Here is a 21,253-nt window from a genome sequence, read left to right as displayed (position 1 = left end):
TAATCCAATCTATGCTGCTTTTTCAACGAAGATTCATGCAAATCGAGATTTTATAGGGTTAGAAATCCTTTGGTTTCAATATTTCATAAGGATAGAAAGAATTCCCCCCTCGAGATAAGAAGTTGAAATTCAAATAAAATTTTTCAAAAAGTACTGTAGGGACCGCACTATAGGATGATCCAAACCGGGCATATGATGGGCCATAACATAAATAGGTTTACCAATATGCAGGTCATCTGTAGATCGTACATGGTTTTAAATTTCGACCGAAATTCCGAATTTCATCGATTACAAAATTTTGGCAGAAATTTCAAACCCAAATTTTGGACCGAAATTTTGGATTTCGCCGAAATTTTGGTTTTCTGTGGGGTCCAAAACGGTTACCGAAACCGAAATTTTAAACCGTCAGATCGGAGGATCATCCTATGGAAATGATTTTTTGGGAACAACCTGTTTACGTTATGGCCCATCATGTGGACTGTTTGGATATCTTATATTCTTATAGTGTGGTCCGTATAATACTTTTTGAATAATAAGGGACTATAAGGGCTTACACCATTTAGTATTTTTTAGAGACTTTTTTAGAAAAGGAGAGTTTTAAAATCATTAGAATTTTTTTAGAAAAGGAGGAGGTTTTTAAGGGGAAGAGAAAGAATAGAAACCATTTTACTTTTTAACTTTTTAATCGGAGAAAGGGCCACAAGCCACGTAAGGATATTGGAGGAGGGGAGGGTATCCTAAATCAACTCTTAGAATCCGAATAGGATGATTTAAAGTCCAAATAAAATCTACTACTAGTGTCCTGAATAAATTAGGACTTCATGGTAAAACATCCTATAAATAAGCACACACCCCTGTCCAAAACTTACCGCTACTGTAGAGCTTTTCCCATCTCTCTCTCTCTCTCTCTCTCTCTCTCTCTCTCTCTCTCTCGTGAATAAAAGATGAAGGGCAGCCTAGACAAGATGGGACCCCTTACCAAAGACATAAACAAAAAGCCTGTATTGCTTACAAAAGCCCAGCGAGAGCAATTAGCCCTCCAACGCAGAGAAGAAGAAGTGGCCAAGAGACACCGTGCCTTTGATCTCCAAAACAGCCTCAATACCCATCCATCTCAATCCCGCCCTCGTGATCCTGAGCGCGAAGAAGAACCGAAGACCCGCAAGTGAGAGAGAGAGAGAGCTCGAATCCATCAAAGAGCCACTACCTTGGCGTCAAGAAACCCAAGAAGAGTGTTCAAACCCAGCGAAAAGTTTCGCTTCTCCTTCGACTGGGATAATTCAGAAGACACCTCTCGCGATATGAACCCTCTCTATCGGAATCCCTATGAAGCTCAGCTCCTATTTGGACGGGCCTTCCGTGCAGGCATAGACCGCTGCGAGCAGAAGAAGCTCTCCTTGAAGAATGAGAGAGAGATGTGTGAGATGATTAGAAAGAAAGAGGGAGTACAGGAGCTCCCTGAGGAGGCAGTTGCACAACGCCCCTATATGACAATTTTGATATGTGGGTTGATCAGCACTGGTGCCAGAAGAAGCTGGAGGAGATGACGGAACGGGACTGGAGGATTTTCCGAGAGGATCAAGATATCTCGTCCAAGGGTTCTCACATCCCTCGTCCGATGAGGGATTGGTCGGAGAGCAAGCTAAGTAGGGAGCTTCTGAAAGCCGTGGAGAGGGCAGGCTATAAGACCCCGTCCCCAATTCAGCGTGATGTGATAGGGAGTGCAGAGACTGGTTCGGGTAAGACGGCTGCCTTTGTTCTTCCTATGCTTACTTATATATCTAGACACCCACCCATGAACCAAGACAATGAGGCTGAAGGCCCGTATGCTGTAGTCTTGGCCCCAACCCAGGAGCTTGCACAACAGATTGAAGATGAGAAGCTGAAATTCGCGCACTATTTGGATATTAAGGTGGTCTCTCTAGTTGGTGGGCAGTCAATCGAAGAACAGGGATTTCAGTTCAGACAGGGATGTGAGGTTGTAGTTGCGACGCCCGGTCGTCTTCTCGATTGCTTGGAGAGACGATATATTGTTCTCAATCAATGCAACTATGGGTTTCGAGTCACAAATCGTTGGGGTGTTGGATGCCATGCCTTCGAGCAATTTGAAACCGGAGAAGGAAGATGAAGAGCTTAATGAGAATCGGGTTTACCAAACAACTTACATGTTCAGTGCAACTATGCCCTCCTCTGTTCAGCGGCTGGCAAGGAAGTATCTGAGGAACCCTGTTGTGATTACTATTGGTATTCCGGGGAAGGCGAATGAGCTCATAACCCAGAATGTCATAGTGGTGAAGGACTGGGAGAAAATGTCGAGGCTGCATAAGATACTGAATGATATTGGAGACAAGAGGGCAATAGTTTTCACCAATACAAAGAACTCTGTCGATGATCTTTCAAAGCAGTTGATTAGTGCCGGTTACAGAGCAACAGCATTCCATGCTGGGAAGCTGCAGACCCAGAGGGAGATAAACCTTCAAGGTTTAAAGGACAAGCAGTATACAGTTCTTGTTACGACAGATGTTGCAGCTGCGTGGTATTGATATACCAAATGTTGCCCATGTCATAAATTATGACATGCCAGGGGATATAGAGAAGTACACGCATCGTATCGGTAGAACAGGGCGTGCTGGGAAAACGGGTGCAGCGACTACATTCTTGACTCTACATGACGCTGATGTGTTCTATGATCTTAAGCAAATGCTTCTACAAAGCAAGAGTCCAGTGCCTCCAGAGCTGGCGAGGCATGAGGCATCCAAGTTTAAGCCGGGGTCTATTCCAGACAGGCCACCTAGACACAATGATTTTGTTTTTGCCGCCTAGAGGCTAAAGACCGTGTTGATAGGCTTGCGAGGAGGGGGGGTCTCAAAGGATGCTCTTGCCCTTTTCAATGAGCTTTCCCCTTGATTTGTTTTATTTCTCCTTTTCCCTTCTCATGTAAAGTAACTGGCTATATGGATGTTTTTCATCTTTGTACTTGACCATCTTGGTCCTCTTTCATTATTAATATATTCCATTACTTTTTGAAAAAAAAAAAGGAACTCGGAGGGATTGTTCTTTTGACAAACTCTAGATATTTCTAGACAAAGTTAAGTTTGTGCTTTTTGTTTGCTTTTTGTTAGTAACTCATTTTTAAAACATTATAGTATTATTGTTTTGCAGGCTTATACCTGTTCCAAGCAAGTGATGCAGGCTCTGATTTTTTAACTGGCATCCCCATGTTTGGGTAATTTTTTTTATTGATGGGTAAACTTTATTCAAGTCAAAGTCACTTGTCTTTCCCATGCTAATTGTGCTAATATTCATCATGCATCTTGTAACTGAGCTAATATGATTGCATTAGCCTCATAGTTGGTGCAATTTGTAAAGCTATCTAATTATGTCCCGTAGAAATTTCTATATAGAGGTTCCTTAAAGAAAAAATACCTATGTAGAAGTACTTAACTGCTTTGTTGCCTGATCATGTATCTTTGTTCATGTGGCACTTACATAGGTGTTAGTAACAGCCTGTTTATTATCAATAAGATAGAACCATACTCCATCGTATTTCTTAAAATTGTGCTTGAATTGATATTATTCATTATTATGGAGCAATATAGTGTGTAGTGTTTCTTGCATGCTTTCTTCATTGTGAAAGAAATAATTATTTAAGTCTGACATAAGCATGCAACATATGCTTAAGAGACTCTTACAATCCACAAGAATGGATCATATGCTTAGGGACTCTTCCGCTAGTTATGGAGTTTTTCTTACGAAATGACTTTCTGCATGCATGAGTTATTAAAAAGTTGTGGATCAGTTATCTTTATAGTTACATTTTTTAAATGATTTTTATAGTTGTCGGGGAGCTACATTTTTTAAATCGATCCAATTAGTAATTTTCAAAAAAAAAGAAAAAAGAAAAGAAGTTATCTTATAGTTACCATATATTTGATTTGCATTTTAATAAACATGTGCTGTTGGAAATATTGTCATTAGACTCGTTACAAAACGGTAGTTTATAGTGTTCAATCAAGCATGAATGGAAGGAAGCAAGTGATCATCATGCAATGCAAATAAGGTGTTGATTTAGAATGAATTCAAACATTTGTTCATTAAGTTGGCAACAGTATGGACGACCAAAAAATTTTACCGAGATGGAGGGGCACAAAATCATAATTACTGTTGTAGAGAAGATTTTTCGGTCTTCTGGTTAATTCTAATCTCTTGTTGCCCAATAGTTTACACACTAAACACTGGGCAACGGTGATAGGATCATAGGAGAAGCCCAATGAATTTAGCCAAATGAATTTAGCCCAATGAATTATCTCTACTTCCTCTCAAGGAATAGAATAAGATTACATAAATCATATGTAGAGCTATAAGCATGTTCAGTGTCAGAGAAATGGCTATTTTCAATTTGCAAACATCTAAAGCTGTTTCAGAATATAAAGACCAATAAAACCTGAAAATCAATTATGTAATGAAAGGGAATGTGAATTGCAACTGAACATGCTAGCAAGTTGGAATTGAAGTAATGCGCATGCACATATGTCAAATCCTCATTAAAGACCTTTATTGAGTCAAGTCCACAACCATCTTTAAATGAGTTCTAGTGGTAAAGCTGAATAGTTATATGAACCCTGCTAACTTCAGGTCCACTTCGTCTTACCAACTATGCACAGTAAGCATGTGTTTGGAACCCAGTTTGAGCAATTGGTCCAGTATCTAGTCACATTACTCCTACTTATACGGAATTATATTGATTAATTTTCAAAAGAAAGTTTTTCGACCTCAGAATTCGGCCATATAGGTCAGGCAGTTGAGGAGGATTATATTGATTGATTTTCATAAGCAAAATTTTTCAACCTCATAATTCAGCCACATATGTAAGGCAGTTTGAGTAAAGGGTTAAGCGATAGAAAGTGCCGAACCATTGAGGACGGCATTAGGATGTGTCTGAATGGATTGGGGTTGCGTCGATATGGACCGGTTTTTGAGATACATGAGGTGGATGAGGAGGTGCTGCCACTGTTGACATTGGAGGATCTCAAGGATGAGTATAGGTGCTATTGGTTCCGGTGGAAAATGTACTTCGCAATCCACAAGTTTGAGAAGGGTTTACGTACGATTCAGATAAAGGATGGTATACATTAGGTGAATGTTGTTGAAAGCATCAGCCATGGCAGAAATATGGGAATACATGTGAGAGATGGATGATCCTCTCTTTTTTCTTATTGTCTTAGAAGGAAAAGGTTTGACTTGGCCTAGTTGAATGAACACGGACTTAGCTTTTATCACCTAATCAGCATTAAGGAGCAGGGTTTCACAGGTTTTAGATGTTTCAAAGCTTATGTGGCCCAATTTATTTCTGTTTTAAGGGAGCTTATTCATAGATATTGGATTATTTGCCCTGGTGTTTTATTTGTTGCCAATACCAAACTAATGGAAAATCAATTACTTGCATTCCTGTTTTGCCTGTCATGAATGTGAAAAAATGCATTACTTGTTTGAGCTGATGGGAAAAGTGAACCAGAGGAAATCAACCATCTTGGATAATCAAAGGGCTAGAGGGCATTAGTGATTTCCATCATTTAACAATAGAAGAGATAATGGAAAGATTTCAACTTAGGAGGGTTACATGCAAATTGTTCTTCAGGAAGAGTTGAAGTGGAAACAAAGATCCATTTCAAAATGGATGAAAAAGGGAGATAAAAGTACGCTGTATTTCTACTACATTGCTAGTGCTAGAAGACGTGGAAATAGAGAATCCATTCTCTCATCATTTGTAGGGTTTGGGTGGTGGATCATGCGACTAATTTCCTCATAAATTGGGTGCTTTATATCATAGTACTCCTAGGGAGTGACCCTACCTACTCCTGGGGAGGTGGTGTTTGGGTAGATGGACCCGAATTCCATAGATGTTTTAGAACGACCTTTTTCTGATGAGGCTAAAAAAACACTTTTTTCAAACTGTCCGAGCATGTACTCAGAAGTTGCTAAGGTTATGCTATTCGACTGTCCTGCAGAGGTTTCTATCATCCCCATATATTTAAATATCTCACCAAGTATGTAACCAGAGAGATATGATCACCTTAAAAATGAACACATGATGGAACAATGTGTGCCAATCATGCAAAGATGCTTACCGCTGCTAGCAAATGTAGAAGTGTTAGAAAGAGAAAATGAGAAGGCCCTGAAAAAAATATGAGAAGGTGCTTCTCCTCAAACTTAATTAATTAATTAATTATATATATATATATATATATATATATTCTACTTTGAGTGCACTGCTATGTTCCATTTAAAGCAAGAGCTTAGTTTAAATAGTAGGATGATACCGAATGATACAGAAGCAGGTCACAAGATCAATTCACATATGCACATCCATATCTAAAAATTTCAAATTCATAATGCTTAGAATCCTCACCGGAAATTTGGAAAGAACTGACCACAAACTGCAAAGCAATTGGTACCGAGTGACGATCTCAACAAACATATCAACATTCTGATGGTTATGGTTTCAGTATGTGATGTTATCTTTCATCATATCCATCTCCACTTCTAAGCTTAGTGCATTTCTTGGCATCCAACTGCACCATTAGTTTGTCACAAAATGGTACCTTGAATCTACATAACTCTCCACATCCCAAAGGAAAGACCCAAATGTCACGGCCTCCAACACAAGCCTTCTCAAACCCGCAAAACTAATTTTGATGACCTCAACTTTAGATGAATCGACAGTCCCTCCAGGTGTGATGACAATCTCTGGCCTTCCAAATAGCGCCTCAGTGTGCTTCTCAATTATACCAATAGCTTCCTTGGATCTTATCGTTGCATATCTCTGCAATGTCTCTGCATCAAATGACATGACATAGGATCGCAGTCGAGTGACCTTGGTCCCATTTCCATACCCACCAGCATTGAAGCTTTCAGTCCAAGAGGAGTTCACGGGGTGGGAGTTCTCTGAGTGGGCAGCCCCCCGATTGTTGGGTCTCGACTCGTCGGGCATCACTTGCTCAACAGCACTTTCCACTTCATCTGAACCAAAGGGAAGAGTCTTCATCGTCTTCTCAAGTTGGAACCTCTGATCAACTCGCTTAAGAAAATAGCCATACATAACGGATGCCGCATAGACTTGTCCCACCCTAAGCTTGCTTATCTCTGCAATAGAGTTCGAGTCCCCCAAGCGATTACCCAAAATAAGAGCAAGATGATTCTTGATCATCTCATAAGCTTCCCGAGAATGGAGCTGCTCAAGCTTCTCTTCTTGAGACGGCCAAGTGTCAACTCTACCAGAAGGGTCCGTCGATTGGGAGATCGAGGGTATCAACGACACATTAGCATCCATAAATCTCTGCACAATCAATGTATACAAAATCTCCTCCAAAGCCTTCCTCCTGTCGTTTGCTTTTACCTCGGCAATTCTCCTAAGAATTAAAACACATTCAATTAATCATTTTTCTTAAACACAAAAGAGCCAAACAGTTATTCTAGCTACATATCATATGGAGAAATTATATGATGGATGGCCGTATAAACCTGTATTTTTCAAAAAGAACTGATGACCCACTCCATAGAATTAACCAAACCATCCATTTGTTGGGCGACAATGTAAATAGGTTGTGCCGCAAAAGTCATTTCCACAGGAGCCATCCATCATATAATTTCTCCAACCATACATGTGAGGAATGTAATTGCTGCAAACCTGTACAAGACGAGATCCGTGCTAGAAGGGGAAGGCTCTTCCTTTTGTTTCTCCGCCTCGCGATCGGTTTGAAGCTGTTGTAGTTGTTGATCCACGGCAGCGGGAAGAAGATGAGGATGTGTTATCAAGATCTGCGACAAAAATTGCCCGATCGGCGACTCCAACTGTAGAGGAGCTATTGGGGCCGAGGAATCAGATGAAGATGCCCTGATACTGCCATTTCTCCGGCTTCCCGAAACCAATCGCCTCTGCCCTTGATTGGAACGAGAGATCGAAGAGCAATTCTGTAATCCATAGATCGAAAAAGTTACAAATAATAACAGGAACAGAAAAAAGCCAAAAACAGGTTCTCGCCAAACTCCAGCCTATCTACCATTTGGGGAAAAAAGAATAGGAATTTTTTTTCCTGATTACACCAAAATTAATAAAAGCCTTCAGAAACTAATGCCACTATAGGCAGAAAACGCTAAAAACAAAGAGAAATTTGTAACACAATTAAGAAAGAAGCTCCATGCCTGAACAAAAATCAATAAAAGACTTCAGAAACTACTCCTATATGTAGAAAACCTACAGAAACCCTAACCCTAGAAAACAAAGAGAAACTGGTAAAACAATTAAGAAACAAGTTCCATACCTGAACGAAAATCAATAAAAGCATTTAGAAACTACTACTATAAGCAGAAAACCTACAGAAACCCTAACCGTAGAAGAAAAAAAAGAGGAGGCAAAGGTAGAACAATTAAGAAACAAGTTCCATACCTGAAGAAATCCATTGGAGAAACGGAAATTGGCACTGAAAGACACAAAATCCGGCCGATGGGCGGCCAAGCCGCCCGATTTTGCGACGAAATTAGGGGTTTTGTTAATACACGAAGAAGATCGAAGCACGGCCGTTGCATCCATTTTCCCCGATCACGGCTTAGCTCTCTACCTGCAACATCAACCCCGCCATTAAATCATAATGAGGAAAAAACAAACCTTAACCCTAAATGTTGAATATCAGAAATATTTGTTATATACCTGGAAAATATGAGTTCACGATTCCGAAATCCGAAAGTACAGAAGAAAATTGAAGAGAGAATTTAGAGATTTCTTTGCTAGGGATAGGGTTAGAGAGGAGGAGGTCGAAGCTTCTAGGTTACCGAAACTGCTTTCTAAGGCTATAATAAATTTATAATTCCCAAAAAGCTTCTCTGCTAGGGTTGGCATTCCATGTTTTGATAGTGGGACTAAGTCGTATTGTCTGTTATTATTTTACCAGCTTTCAAAGGCTATTATAAATTTATAATTCCCAAAAAGCTCCCACCAGCCAATTATTAAAAAGAAAAGACAGGGTGAATTTGTCTCAATAACAAAACATGGTTGTGCAAATATCAGCAGCTTTTGACAGCTGGTTAAATAATAAAAGACAATGACAGGTTGTCTCATTATTAAAATCTTATAAATGTAATCTTCTCTATCTATTAATTACCTTAAACAAGTAACTATTAAATAGAGGCGCTATCAGGTGGTATCCGCTCCTCCTCACGATATATCCTTGAAAAGAGACTGCTCAACTCTTTTGAAAGCTTCCTATTCTTTTCACCATAGCCAGAAGTAGTATAAGAACCAAGATATCATCAGACCCGTCAGATGAGAAAACATAATAGGAATATAGATGTGGTGCATCAGGGCTCACCACTCTGTTTAAAGAATTCATATCTCGTGGATTAGCCTGATTTATTCTGATTATTTCATCAGACGAATAATGATAAGGCTAGAAAAGTTTTCACCCACCCCAAGAAGAAGAAGAAGAAGAAGAAGAAGAAGAAGAAGAAGAAGGTAAGGGCTATTTTTGTCTTTTTTGTATTTCTAAAGGTTGATTGATGAGATTTGCCCTAGTGGCAACCATTATTTTTTTTCATGGTATATTAGTTAATCAAGTGGTGAGAGAGGGCTAGCGAGGGTGGGAGATGAAGAGATTTGAGATCCCATGACCGGGGAGAGGGTAAGAGGTGACTAAAACATTGGGGAAAAATTGTATTTTGATTAATGTTTTTCCTTAACATTGTTTTTCAGCATTTTTCTAACCCTCTCCACACTCATGCTCTCTCTAGTCTCTCCTTCTTCCAGCCTCCCTCGCCCTCTCTTACCATTTGATAAACTAAAATTCCATGGAAATTTTTTTCATTGCAGCCAATACATAGTCTATATACCTATGTTACTCGATTCATCTGTCTGCTTAGTTTGGGTTCGGGTTTGTGATCCACAATAATGGATTAGGATCATTCTATGCAGATGGTTTCTCACCACGGCCTGTTTAAGTGGGGCCCAATAGATGAACAATTTGGATCATACAAGAATATGGGCCCACTTAAACAATATTTGCTTTCTATGATATTTTATTTTATTTTTTGCTAATTGTTGCTCTTCCCATTAGGCAGCACCATAAACATGGAAAAACTCCACATTGAATAGATGATAATAGCCCCTTTATATTGAAACAGCTCATGTTGTGTTTCACCTAACTTGAATTGTTGACATTTGCATAATCAAACTGAATATTTTAGCCTTGGGCTTTTATGCGTGGAGATAAAATTCCTTGGATAAGCTGTTCCAAAGATTCACTACTCTGCTTGGATAATTTTATCTTAGATAGAAGTCATAGAACCATAGGATTAGCTACTATTTTTCTATAGTATGTGGTCCCTAGATATTTCTAATAAAACCATAGAAATTATGTATGACGTATGTTTGATTAATGAGATTTGCCCTAGTTACCACTTTATGCTATTTCTGTAAATTTGATTTATGTATGAATGCATTGCTGTAGTAAGTTTTCATTAACAATGTAATATTTTTTGGGATTAAATATTTTATCTTATTTTGCCCCTCTTATGTATAAATCCTGGCTCCGCCGCTGCCCACGCCCAGACCCACACTGGCCTCCGCAGCCCACGTGTCTTGATAGCAGCTAATGATCATATAAGAAAAGGAAATTCTACCTCAAAATCAATATTTAAAAGAGAATATTGCTGACTTTAATTACTATAAAAAACAATTAAAGAGCAATTTATGTTCGACAATATTCAAGAAAAGGGTCATTCAATTTAAGCATTTAGTGGAGGTTGATATGTAATTTGTAGCACACGTACTTGTCAAAGGGATTTGCTAGCCAATTTCGCCGCTGTTTTTTGCATGTGAAAACAGCCATACAGGTTCACTTTTGGGGAAATTTTGTCTTATTCATTTAATTCATCTCAGGTAGCTCTTCTAACATGCAAAAGCCATCTGCGAAATGGCTTTCCGCCATACTGGCTAGCAAGAAATTGACCCATTTTAAAAGTGGTTATCGGGCATATCACAGACCATGTGATCACAAATGGACAATGGTTACGTGTGGGGACCATAACCCACTGAAGATATTGAACCAAATCAATGGTGGGTCCACACATCTCCACCTAAAGAGAGGGAGAAAGAAAGGGGATGTTCCCTTGTGGACAGGAAACTCCTTTTTGGTAGTGGCACACTTAAAAGTCAAAACGCACGAGAGGCGTAACAAAATTGTGTTCCCCATCAAGATAGAGGCGAATTCTACACTTCCGACTAATGCATACACATGCGAGTCGTCTAAACAATTTGGCAGAAGAGTCTAATTCATTGGACGTGGATGTTCTCTCGTGCAAAAGTGAGCCACAAAAGGCATTTTACTTCAGGGGTCTACGGTCAACCACGTGTATGATGCAAGCAGTACCACGTTTATGGCGGGTGGGATATTCCTCGTTACGAGGCGTGTGGAAGTTTCCCGGCCCAAATGCTGCAACGTAGAGCTTCTACACGTGTTTAGTCCCTCATTTACTTTTTGTCCATTTTTGAGAAAAGCCACCTCGGGTTTCGAGGGGTGCAACTCGGGCCGGGTGAGTTTTCCAAAACCCTACCCTACCCTACCAAGGAATTATCTTGGGTCGGGTCTAATTTTTTACAGGAAAACCCGAGATTCCTAAACCCGACCGTACCCAAGATAGTTTCTCGGGTCGGGCTGGTTAGGTTTTCATTTTTTAGCGTAAGATAGTGGCTAATTTTAAAAATTGTAGAGACAAAAACATATCTTCACACCCAAAATTTCTATGGGCAACTGGGGCGAATTTAACCCCGCTTGGATTCCGGCGAATCCAACATGAACCTAGTCATTTGGGCGCCCGGACGGCCTGTGGGCATCCGTTACGGTCTGGGCCTACCGATGAGGTGAGCCTCCGAATTCGCCGAGCTGAAGAGGCGGCTTGGATTCCCGTCCGAACCAGGAAGACCAGACGTCTGGAGAATGCCTTCCACCGAAGACAAAGTCGAGCTTTGGGAGACTGGAGATGCCACAGGTGTTCTTTTCGGAATTTTAGCAGGAGGGCCAGCTGCTGGAAATGTCACAAAGCTTGGTCCAGTTTGGACTTCAATTTTCCCGGTCGACACTTACAGAGAGCGGCTCCGGTGGTGAGTCGTCCTCCTCAACCACAGGCGCTCCCTGCGGAGACAGTTAGATCGGAGGCTTTGCTTCCTGCGACTTCAGAAGGGGTAGCTTTCAGCATGGAGGTAGTCCCCCTTAAATCTATCAGTAATGCAGACTTGGGACTATGGGGGAAGATGAAGGAGGGTTGGGATGGTGATCTGGATGCCTTGGAGATATGGCTTGTTCAGAATAGCAGACAAGGGAGTGAAGCAGTGGTGTATAAAATTGCTCCTCTTGAACTACACATTGCCATCCCTGCAGGTGCTAATCGTTCGATTTTGATCAGAGACTGGAGTTCTTCATTCGATTCTCCTTTGGCAGACCTGCAAAATTGGGATCTAAAATTTCCTAAGGGGGGGAAATCGTCCTGGTGGAAAATAGAAGGCGTTCCGCCTGATGCTTGGTGTGCAGACAATTTTCGGCGCATCGGTAAAAAATTAGGCCAAGTGGTGGAGGTGGATGTCTCATGCTATGCTGGTTCCGGATATGGGGTGGGTAGGTTGAAGATCGTAACTGCAGGTCGCCCTGGAAATGAACTCTCTATCCAGAGCTCTATCGATGGCACCATTCGCTGGATTCTCGCCTCCCGGGAAATTGACGAAGGACAAAAGCACTGTGTCAATTTATCAGCTATTGATTCAAATGGGATGCTGGTTGAGGAGGAGGAGGTAAATCATCATCTCATTACTAACAACATGAGTGTTATCAATGAAGACCCACCGTCCATCAACGAAGTCCAGCATGCATTTAATGCATCCATTGTCGTCCCAGAGATCCTCTCAGAGTCGGCCTTCAATGTCGCCAACCCTGGAATGGTGGAATCTGCGCTCCCACCAATCGCTATTCGGGCTCAGCAGGAGTTGCCGGATCTCAACCTTTCCTCTGAGGCAAATGTTCAAATTCAAACAGAGGGTCCCACACAGGAACTCAGGTGGCACAGTGCCGATCGGCCTATTCAGGGACTTCCCTATTCCGATTCTCCGTACTCCCAGGTCAACAGCTATGCAGATATTATATCCATCTTATCATCTCCGTATCAAAGAGACTCCTCTCGAGTGGGTGTCAGTCTCGTGCTCGCTTCGGAGCGCGAGGAAATTGATGCACAAGGGGTTGGCGATAAAGTCAGATGGGATTCTTCGCTGGCGGATCTTGGGTCCCAGGAAGGGGAGAGGGATTTCGAGCCTCATCACGTATGTCCTGGCTCAACCACCCCCTCCTCTTCGGCAGTTTTGAGCTCTACCCAGAAGAGTCTTATTTCCAATTTCAGTATCTCGGGTAACAATCGATCTTATTATTATGTGACAGCAGAGGAGACTGGGGTCAGCCAGTTGAGAGGACCTAAGACAATAAATCCCACCAGCAGATGTTTCTTTTTACCTAGAGAAGACTGTTTTTCCCTTCAGTGCCGGGTGGGGCTAAGGGTGGTGCTATTTGACAATCGTTGCTGGGGTGATATGCGTTCTTTATTCTACGGTACCCCTAGGGGGCGGCCCTTTTGTTCAATGGTCCAGGTTTCACTCGGCAACTACTCCCATCCTCCTTCTCCAAGATGGTGTAGCAAGGCAGTCCTACAGCCCCTGCTTTGTGCCCCATCACTCTCTTCTTCTCGGGTTGAATCTGGTCCAGTTACTATCCATCAGGTGATTGAATTGATGGTGGATCATACAGTGTCTATCAGCTCACACTTGGGCCTAGTTTATCCGGGGCCGGCTGAAGATTACCGATCCAACATAAAGGCGGCAGAATTGAGGGAGGTCGATGGAGTGTCATCTCCTGCTCCTATATCCGATGCAAATATGAAACGTACGGAGAGAGAATTGATACGGCTCCACTCAGATATCAATTATGACTCTGGATCGCATAGCAGTGGTCTCAAGCGTAAGACAAAAGGAAGAAAAAATGGAGTTGGGGAGGGGAGGATCTCACTGCACTCTAGTTGTTGATGAAGATTCTATCCTGGAATATCAATGGTTTGGGCTCTCGGGAGAAACGAATTCAAATAAAAACAATAGTTAAACACCGGCGACCCGAGGTGGTGTGTCTACAGGAAACTAAGATGGAGCAAATCAGTTCCATAGATATGAGTAGCATGGGGTTCAACTCTGATTGGAATTTTGCTTTCGTAGCATCCAAAGGAGCTTCAGGGGGTATCTTGGTGGCATGGGATACAGTCTTGTGGGCCAGCTCGGATGTTTGGCGAGGGGTCTTCTCACTATCTGTAGCCTTCTGCAAATGTAATGATCAATCAGAATGGTTATTCACAGGCGTCTATGGTCCTTTGTCCGCTTCCGACAAGTGTTCCTTTTGGGAAGAATTAAATCAGAGGCGTGGCCTATGTTCCGCTCCTTGGTGTATTGGGGGGGATTTCAATGAAGTTCTAGATTCACGAGATCGAATTGGGGGTCAGCGCATTACTGTGGGTATGAGAAATTTTGCTGATTTTATCGCAAACAACGAGCTAGTCGATTTACCGTTGGGCGGTGCATCTTTCACATGGGCAAGAGGTACGAACCGGAGCCGCCTTGATAGGTTTCTTTTATCGGGCGACTGGTTGACAGGCATCTCAGAAGTTTACCAGCAGGCATTACCCCATTCTGTCTCCGATCATTGCCCTCTTCTTTTGTCCCCTAAAATGGAGTCCTGGGGCGCCCCTCCATTCCGATTTGAATTAGCTTGGCTGGAAAATCCCCTCTTGGAGGCTCAATTAGTTCGATGGTGGGCGGACTGTGCCTTCTCGGGACCCAGTGATGTTGTCATTGGCAAAAAATTAAGGTTCATCAAAGGGAAATTAAAAGCATGGGCTAAGGAGCAGAAAGAGATTGCCCTCGGCAGGAAGAGGGTCCTTGAGGACCGATTGTTGGAGATCCATTCATTGGCTGATCGTGGATCGGCAACGGCGGAGGATTTTGAGCAACAAGGAAGGCTCATACAAGAACATAAAGAGTTGTTAAGGCTTGAAGAAATCTCATGGCGGCAAAAATCCCGAGTCAAGTGGTTGATGGAGGGGGATAAAAATACAGCCTTCTTCCATGCCATAGCCAGTGCTCGCAGACGAAGGAACCGAATTGAATCTTTAGAGGTGGAAGGGGCTGTTGTCTCGGACCGGGAGAGGATTATTGCGGAAACTATTGCATTCTACCGATCTTTGTACTCCGATGACGGGCTTGTTCGCCCAATACCCCAAGACATCTGTTTCTCAAATTTGAGTCTGGAAGCTTCTGCTGGATTGGAAATCCCCTTCTCCGAGGAGGAAATCAGAATCGCTCTATTCTCTCTAGCTCAGGATAAAGCCCCTGGCCCTGATGGATTCTGCTTGGCTTTCTTTCAGACGTGTTGGGACACAGTCAAATCGGATCTTATTCGTTTCTTCCTAGAATTTTTTGAGGGTGCTATTCTCGACAAGGGGACGGGGGCGACTTTTCTAGTCCTTATTCCCAAAATTGATGGAGCATCCAAAGTATCAGATTTTCGTCCGATTAGCTTGGTGGGCAGCCTATACAAGGTACTTGCGAAGGTGCTGGCGGACCGTATCAAAGTAGTTCTTCCATCCATTATCTCGGTAAATCAGAGTGCTTTTCTAGGCAAGCGTCAAATTCTTGATTGTTCCTTAACAGCAAATGAGGCAATTGACTATTACCGGCGGTCAGGGGAAGGCGGCATCTTATGTAAGCTTGATATGGAGAAAGCATATGACCGTGTGGATTGGGCCGCTTTAGATTATCTTATGGGTCGTATGGGTTTTGGGGAAAGGTGGAGAGGGTGGATCCGGAATTGCTTATCATCTGCATGGTTTTCTGTTCTACTCAATGGTTCAGCAAAAGGATTCTTCAAATCCTCTAGAGGATTGCGGCAGGGCGACCCTCTATCTCCATTTCTTTTCTTGATAGTGGCCGAATCCTTATGCAGTATACTGAAAAAGGGTAGTGACATGGGGCTATATAGAGGATTCCTAATTGGGACCAGTAAGGTGGAAGTCTCGCTGCTTCAGTTTGCGGATGATACCCTCCTGTTCTGTTCACCGGTCCTCTCCCAGCTTCTCAACCTTAAAGCCATGCTTCGGTGTTATGAGATGGTCTCAGGTCAACGATCCAATTTTGGCAAATCTCGGTTGTATGCGATTAATGTATCTGAGAGCGAGGCTTCATCCTTCGCCGGAATTATGGGGTGCGGTCTAGATGTCTTTCCTGCTACCTATTTGGGTCTACCTCTCGGGGTGGGCCGTCCGAGACACAACCTATGAGCTCCTATTATACAAAGGATTGAGCGTCGGTTGGCCACATGGAAGCGTCGTTTGGTTTCCAAAGGAGGTAGATTGGTGCTTATAAAGGCTGTTCTCTCTAATATGCCAATTTATTTTCTATCCCTTTTTCATTGTCCAGCTTCTGTTGCTAAGCGCATAGAGCAAATTCAGAGACGATTTCTGTGGGGTGGTTCAAGGACTTCCAAGGGGGTCTCCCTTCTTAAATGGAGTCTAGTCTGCTCTCCAATTAAAAACGGAGGTTTGGGTATCAGGAGAGTCCAGCTCTTTAATCAGGCCCTTATGGGCAAGTGGTTGTGGAGATACGGAGAAGAACACTCCTCTTTGTGGGTTCGGGTCATTGACAGTAAGTATGGTTCATCTCTTGGGAATTGGGACTCCGTTGATACTTTCAAAATCAAAGGAATCACAGTATGGAGGGACATATTGCGTTTGAAGTCCTTTTTTGCCCCTGGAGTTCGCTTCAGAGTCTATAGGGGGGATCGAATTCGGTTTTGGCAGGACCCTTGGTGTTCGTCCCATTCTCTTCAAGTTTTATTTCCTGACTTATATATTGTATCTTCTCAGAAAGAAGCTTGGGTATCGGAATGTTTCGAACGGGTCCAAGGGCAAGTGGAGTGGATTCCCAAGTTCCGTCGAGCCTTTTTTGTTCGGGAGTTAAGCGATTACAGCGCCCTTATCTCCTTATTAGGCTCTTGCTTCATCAAGTCTTCGGGCTTAGATCGTCGTATTTGGATTTGGAATCCGTCGGGGATTTTCTCTGTTAAATCTTTTTATCTCCATCTGATCCCCACTCTAGTGGAGCACGCGTCCTCCGCGGTTTGGCGCCTTGCATGCCCTCCAAGAGTTGCTTTCTTTGGGTGGTCGGTTAGCTGGGGACGAATTCAGACGATAGATTTCTTACGGAAGAGAGGAATGTGGCTGGTGGATCACTGCCCCCTATGTCTATCCGCCGGGGAATCCATCGACCACCTATTTATACATTGCCAGGTTGCTTCATATATTTGGGGTCATCTCTTTTCTAGATTTGGAGTCAGTTGGGTTGCTTCCAATTCTATGGCCGAATTTATTAGGAGTTGGGACTGGGCTCCGTGGAAGAGGAAAGGTAGAATTTTGTGGAAGATGTGTCTCTTAGCCTCCTGGTGGTTCTTGTGGAAAGAGCGGAATGCGCGGGTCTTTGAAGGGAAGGTCAGGTCCCCATATTGGATTTATATACAGGTGGTAGCAGCGGTCATCTCCTGGGCCCGTTCACTTCCTCTTTTTCGGTTTGTTTCTGCGTATGCCCTTTGGGAAGGGTGGTCAACCATATGCATGGAATCGGTTAACAAAGTGAAATCTCGACCCTCATGGTCCCCCCCGCCACCGGGGTCTCTGAAGCTCAATTTTGACGGTTCCTCTATCGGTAACCCAGGAGCGGCTGGAGTGGGGGGGTTATGTCGGAACCATAAAGGGGAAGTCATTTGGGCCTATTCGGGGCCTCTTGGATATGCCGACTCGTCTGAGGCGGAGGTTCGAGCCATTCACAGTGGGATTCTTTCCATGCCTCGCTTGGAGTGCGACAGTCTGATTGTCGAAGGCGATTCCGTAAATGTTATTAGCTGGCTTTCGGGAGACGCTTCTCCCCCTTGGAGATTTGTGCACTTCTTTGAGGAGATAGAGGATAGAGGAAAGGGCTACTCCATGGTCTTTCAGCATGTCCGGAGATCGGCCAATGTGGCAGCCGACTCTCTGGCTAAGAGTGGTGTTTCCCGGGCCGAATTGGAGTGTTTTGACTATCTCCCCCCTTGAGTCATTGTCTTGCTATTTTATTTGCTCATTGTTCCGACAGGACCATCTCGGTTCTGCTTATTCATATATATAAATATATATTCTGTTGCTTTCTTCAAAAAAAAAAAATTTCTAAATTTATGTCATCACGTGTGTTACTTTAAGAAGGGCACTATATTTTCACATAACAGACAGGATTACTTCAATCAAAACAATTGTATAAGTATATTGGAAAATAATTTTCTATGTAATTTAAGAGATATTTAAGAAAGTCACAATGCACCCTACCCAAGACCCATATTTCTAAACCCGACCATGTTATTTTCGACCCAAATTGCAACCCAAGTTTGGGTTATTTGTAAAATAACTTTGAGGTTGGAAATATTGTAGGAAACTTTGTCAGTTTTGGGCATATTTTGCAAAAGACTGCCGGCCGTTTGATTTCTTATGAAATTCCAAAACCTTTGTTCCTGGATAAATTATATTGGGAGATGATATTTTCACCCCTTCTGCAGTACGCATTCACCCTCCCTATAACACGAACTGTGGGCAACTTTAACACCTTTTGACGTCAAATCACCGTTTTTTTTTGTTTTTTGTTTTTTTTGGGTGGGGGGGAAGGGGGGATGCGTGCTGTAGGGGGTGAAAATATCATCACCCATTATATTTTAATAGCTTTTTTGGTATGCCCGCCCCATTATATTTTAATGGCGGGAGCCTCATGCACTGGAGTGCCCCTTTTTTTTAGCTTTTTTGATATGAAGCTACCAGAAAATATTTATCAATAAAGGATGCTAAACTCACAAGAGCCCTTGCATAAATCATTCACAAGGGCCGCACCATTGTTTCCGTGTCATCTGCTTCTACCATTATCAGAGCCATTGTAAATGCACTGAGGATGATGAGGATCCAATGGTGCCGCCGTTGTAGACGGTTTGTGCAAGGGTCGCCACCATAGCATACTGGCCCGCCTTCGAATTATTTGAACCGTTTGTTTAATTATTAGGCCTCGTTGGAGATCTCTCATAGCCCTAGAACTGCACCCAACGTTGGATTCTAATTTCCAATTAACGTGTATTTTTTAGTTGTCGAATGCCCACGTTAAATGAGAAAAAGGTAAATATTATTGGATGTTAGGACAATTTGTAACATAGGAAATCCAAAGCAAGGCCTTGACGAGTTCATATCATTCAAAGGTGAGTGAGACCCATTAAGCCAGAGTGACACAATTCTTTGTATTACGATGATGGCATACCATACCTCATTATTCCTCCTAGTATTTAAGAAAATAAAAATGTCTAAAAGACTAGGTGTTAGGCTCTTCCACTCCAATCACTTTTTTTTGGGGTCTAACCTATGCCATATGGACATGACGTATTGCATTGATCCAATCAACAACCATAGTTTCAATCCACTGTCACTGACCCCACATTAATGATATAATTTTAGTTTCTTCATCCATCAAGTCTCTTTTTTAGTGTGTCTGGATTGCCAGAAACAGGAGTTGGAATCAACATCTTATTTCAATTTCAACTGATTTCGGCTTCTGGTTCAAAAAATTGATTAGAATCGGGGGACATGGGGCTTACAAAGACACCAGGGCTGAATTAAAGCAGAGGAGACGCCAAATTATGTTTCCTGGCCAAGAGATGGTATGTTGATTCTGCCCCCGTTCAAAATGATTTCTTTTTCAATTTTTCTGAATTATTATTTTTACTTCAGTTATAGGAGAATGTGTAGCCTAGGTTCTGCCAAAAGAGGATGATTCATTGATTTTTGGGAAATATACAGTTACAACCCTCCGTTGACGGGTCCGTCACTTTAACCCGACGGAATGACTCAAAGCATAAGATAAGACCTCCTCCAATTATGAATCGATTCATATGCAGTTGGGTTGAATCAGAGATCTTAATTAGCATTGATAGTGTTTCAACAGAGGAGGTCTACCTTATACACATTGAAAAGTTAGGGGGTGTAGTTGATGACTTTGAAACTATAGGGTTATCGTTGAATGTGTCAGAAAGTTGAGAGGGTGTAACTGCATTTTTCCCTTGATTTTTCATAGTAATTTATCCTACGGATGGGATTTCCATTCAATATAGAGCCCCGGACTATTGCATTCAGTAAGTGTTGAAATGATGAAAGAACACCATCTCTAACAGCTTAAGCTTATGGAGTAATTGGTTGTTTTCACTTGGTAATAGAGCTATTGCCTCACGGGGTTCAAGATCCCATTCCCATTTCCATTCCCATTCCTTTTTATTAAAAACCATGTGTATGGCTAACCAAGAAAAAGAGGGGCTGAGATAATAATAAAAAAAAAGGCATGGATGAGTTCAATTCAGTATAATATTTTTTTTTTCATTATTTTTAAATTTCTCATGATATTTATAAATAATATATGAGAATTTGACAAAATCTTTATAAAAATGGCCTTCATTTCAAAAAATGGGTTTACTTTAATTTTTTTTTTGTAGCTATTGAAAGCATGATTTTCTAATATTTGGGTTTTTTAAGGTTAAAATGGGACTTAAAAATTGCATTTTTTAGGGCTACTGACACTAACAAGTTTTGATAATTGCACCAATCCATCTTGTCTTTTATTATTTAAACAAGCTGTCAAAGGTTATTACAGTCCCCAATTAGCTCTCAATGGCCAGTTAAAAACTAAAAGACAAGCTGAGTTTGTGCAATAATTAAAACGAGTAGTTCCAATATCAGTAGCCTCTTTGATAAATTTATTAGGAGAAATTTGTAAGAATACCCAGAGTGATGGCGCAACAGAGTTCGAGGAAAAATGTGCCGATTCGTATAAAAAAGAGGTAAGATTCCAGTAGTTTCCAGACAAAGTCTATCCCTGTACGTTTCTGTCATTATTTCGGTAGTAGATTCCATCTTGGAGCAAGATAAAACGAGCGGACCACTTGTCCAGGTGCTTCTCTCCGCGGTTTACAAAAACATAGTCCCCCCTTTTTTATACGTGCACTCATCAATTGATGACCGGTACCGGGTGACGTTTAAGCACTTGCTTATTCATCTTAATTATTATTATTATTCAGTT

General features: G+C 42.0%; 2 protein-coding genes and 1 pseudogene across 2 annotated transcripts; 2 read left to right on the top strand and 1 right to left on the bottom strand.

Moving 5' to 3' along the window:
- Nucleotides 1-461: 461 nt before the first annotated feature.
- Nucleotides 462-2,823, top strand: LOC143876407 (DEAD-box ATP-dependent RNA helicase 21-like; annotated as a pseudogene).
- Nucleotides 2,824-6,277: 3,454 nt separating this feature from the next.
- LOC143877822 (UV-B-induced protein At3g17800, chloroplastic-like) lies at nucleotides 6,278-8,864 on the bottom strand. Its single transcript, XM_077380072.1, has 4 exons — nucleotides 8,708-8,864; nucleotides 8,447-8,618; nucleotides 7,688-7,971; nucleotides 6,278-7,409 (listed from the first exon to the last, which is right to left on the bottom strand). Exons 2-4 carry the CDS (start codon nucleotides 8,588-8,590, stop codon nucleotides 6,581-6,583), a joined length of 1,257 nt encoding a protein of 418 aa, XP_077236187.1. The 5' UTR covers nucleotides 8,591-8,618; nucleotides 8,708-8,864; the 3' UTR covers nucleotides 6,278-6,580.
- Nucleotides 8,865-14,223: 5,359 nt separating this feature from the next.
- On the top strand, nucleotides 14,224-18,213 carry LOC143876406 (uncharacterized). The gene is made up of 2 exons (XM_077378105.1): nucleotides 14,224-16,366; nucleotides 16,547-18,213. Exons 1-2 carry the CDS (start codon nucleotides 14,224-14,226, stop codon nucleotides 18,211-18,213), a joined length of 3,810 nt encoding a protein of 1,269 aa, XP_077234220.1.
- The last annotated feature ends 3,040 nt before the right edge of the window (nucleotides 18,214-21,253 follow it).

This window comes from Tasmannia lanceolata, unplaced genomic scaffold (assembly GCF_043159265.1).
Source record: "Tasmannia lanceolata isolate RefF3 unplaced genomic scaffold, GAP_Taslan_0.1 ptg000005l, whole genome shotgun sequence".
NCBI classification, from domain to species: Eukaryota; Viridiplantae; Streptophyta; class Magnoliopsida; order Canellales; family Winteraceae; genus Tasmannia; species Tasmannia lanceolata.
Note: the sequence above shows the minus strand (reverse complement) of the source record. Positions and strands in the feature narration are given on the sequence as shown.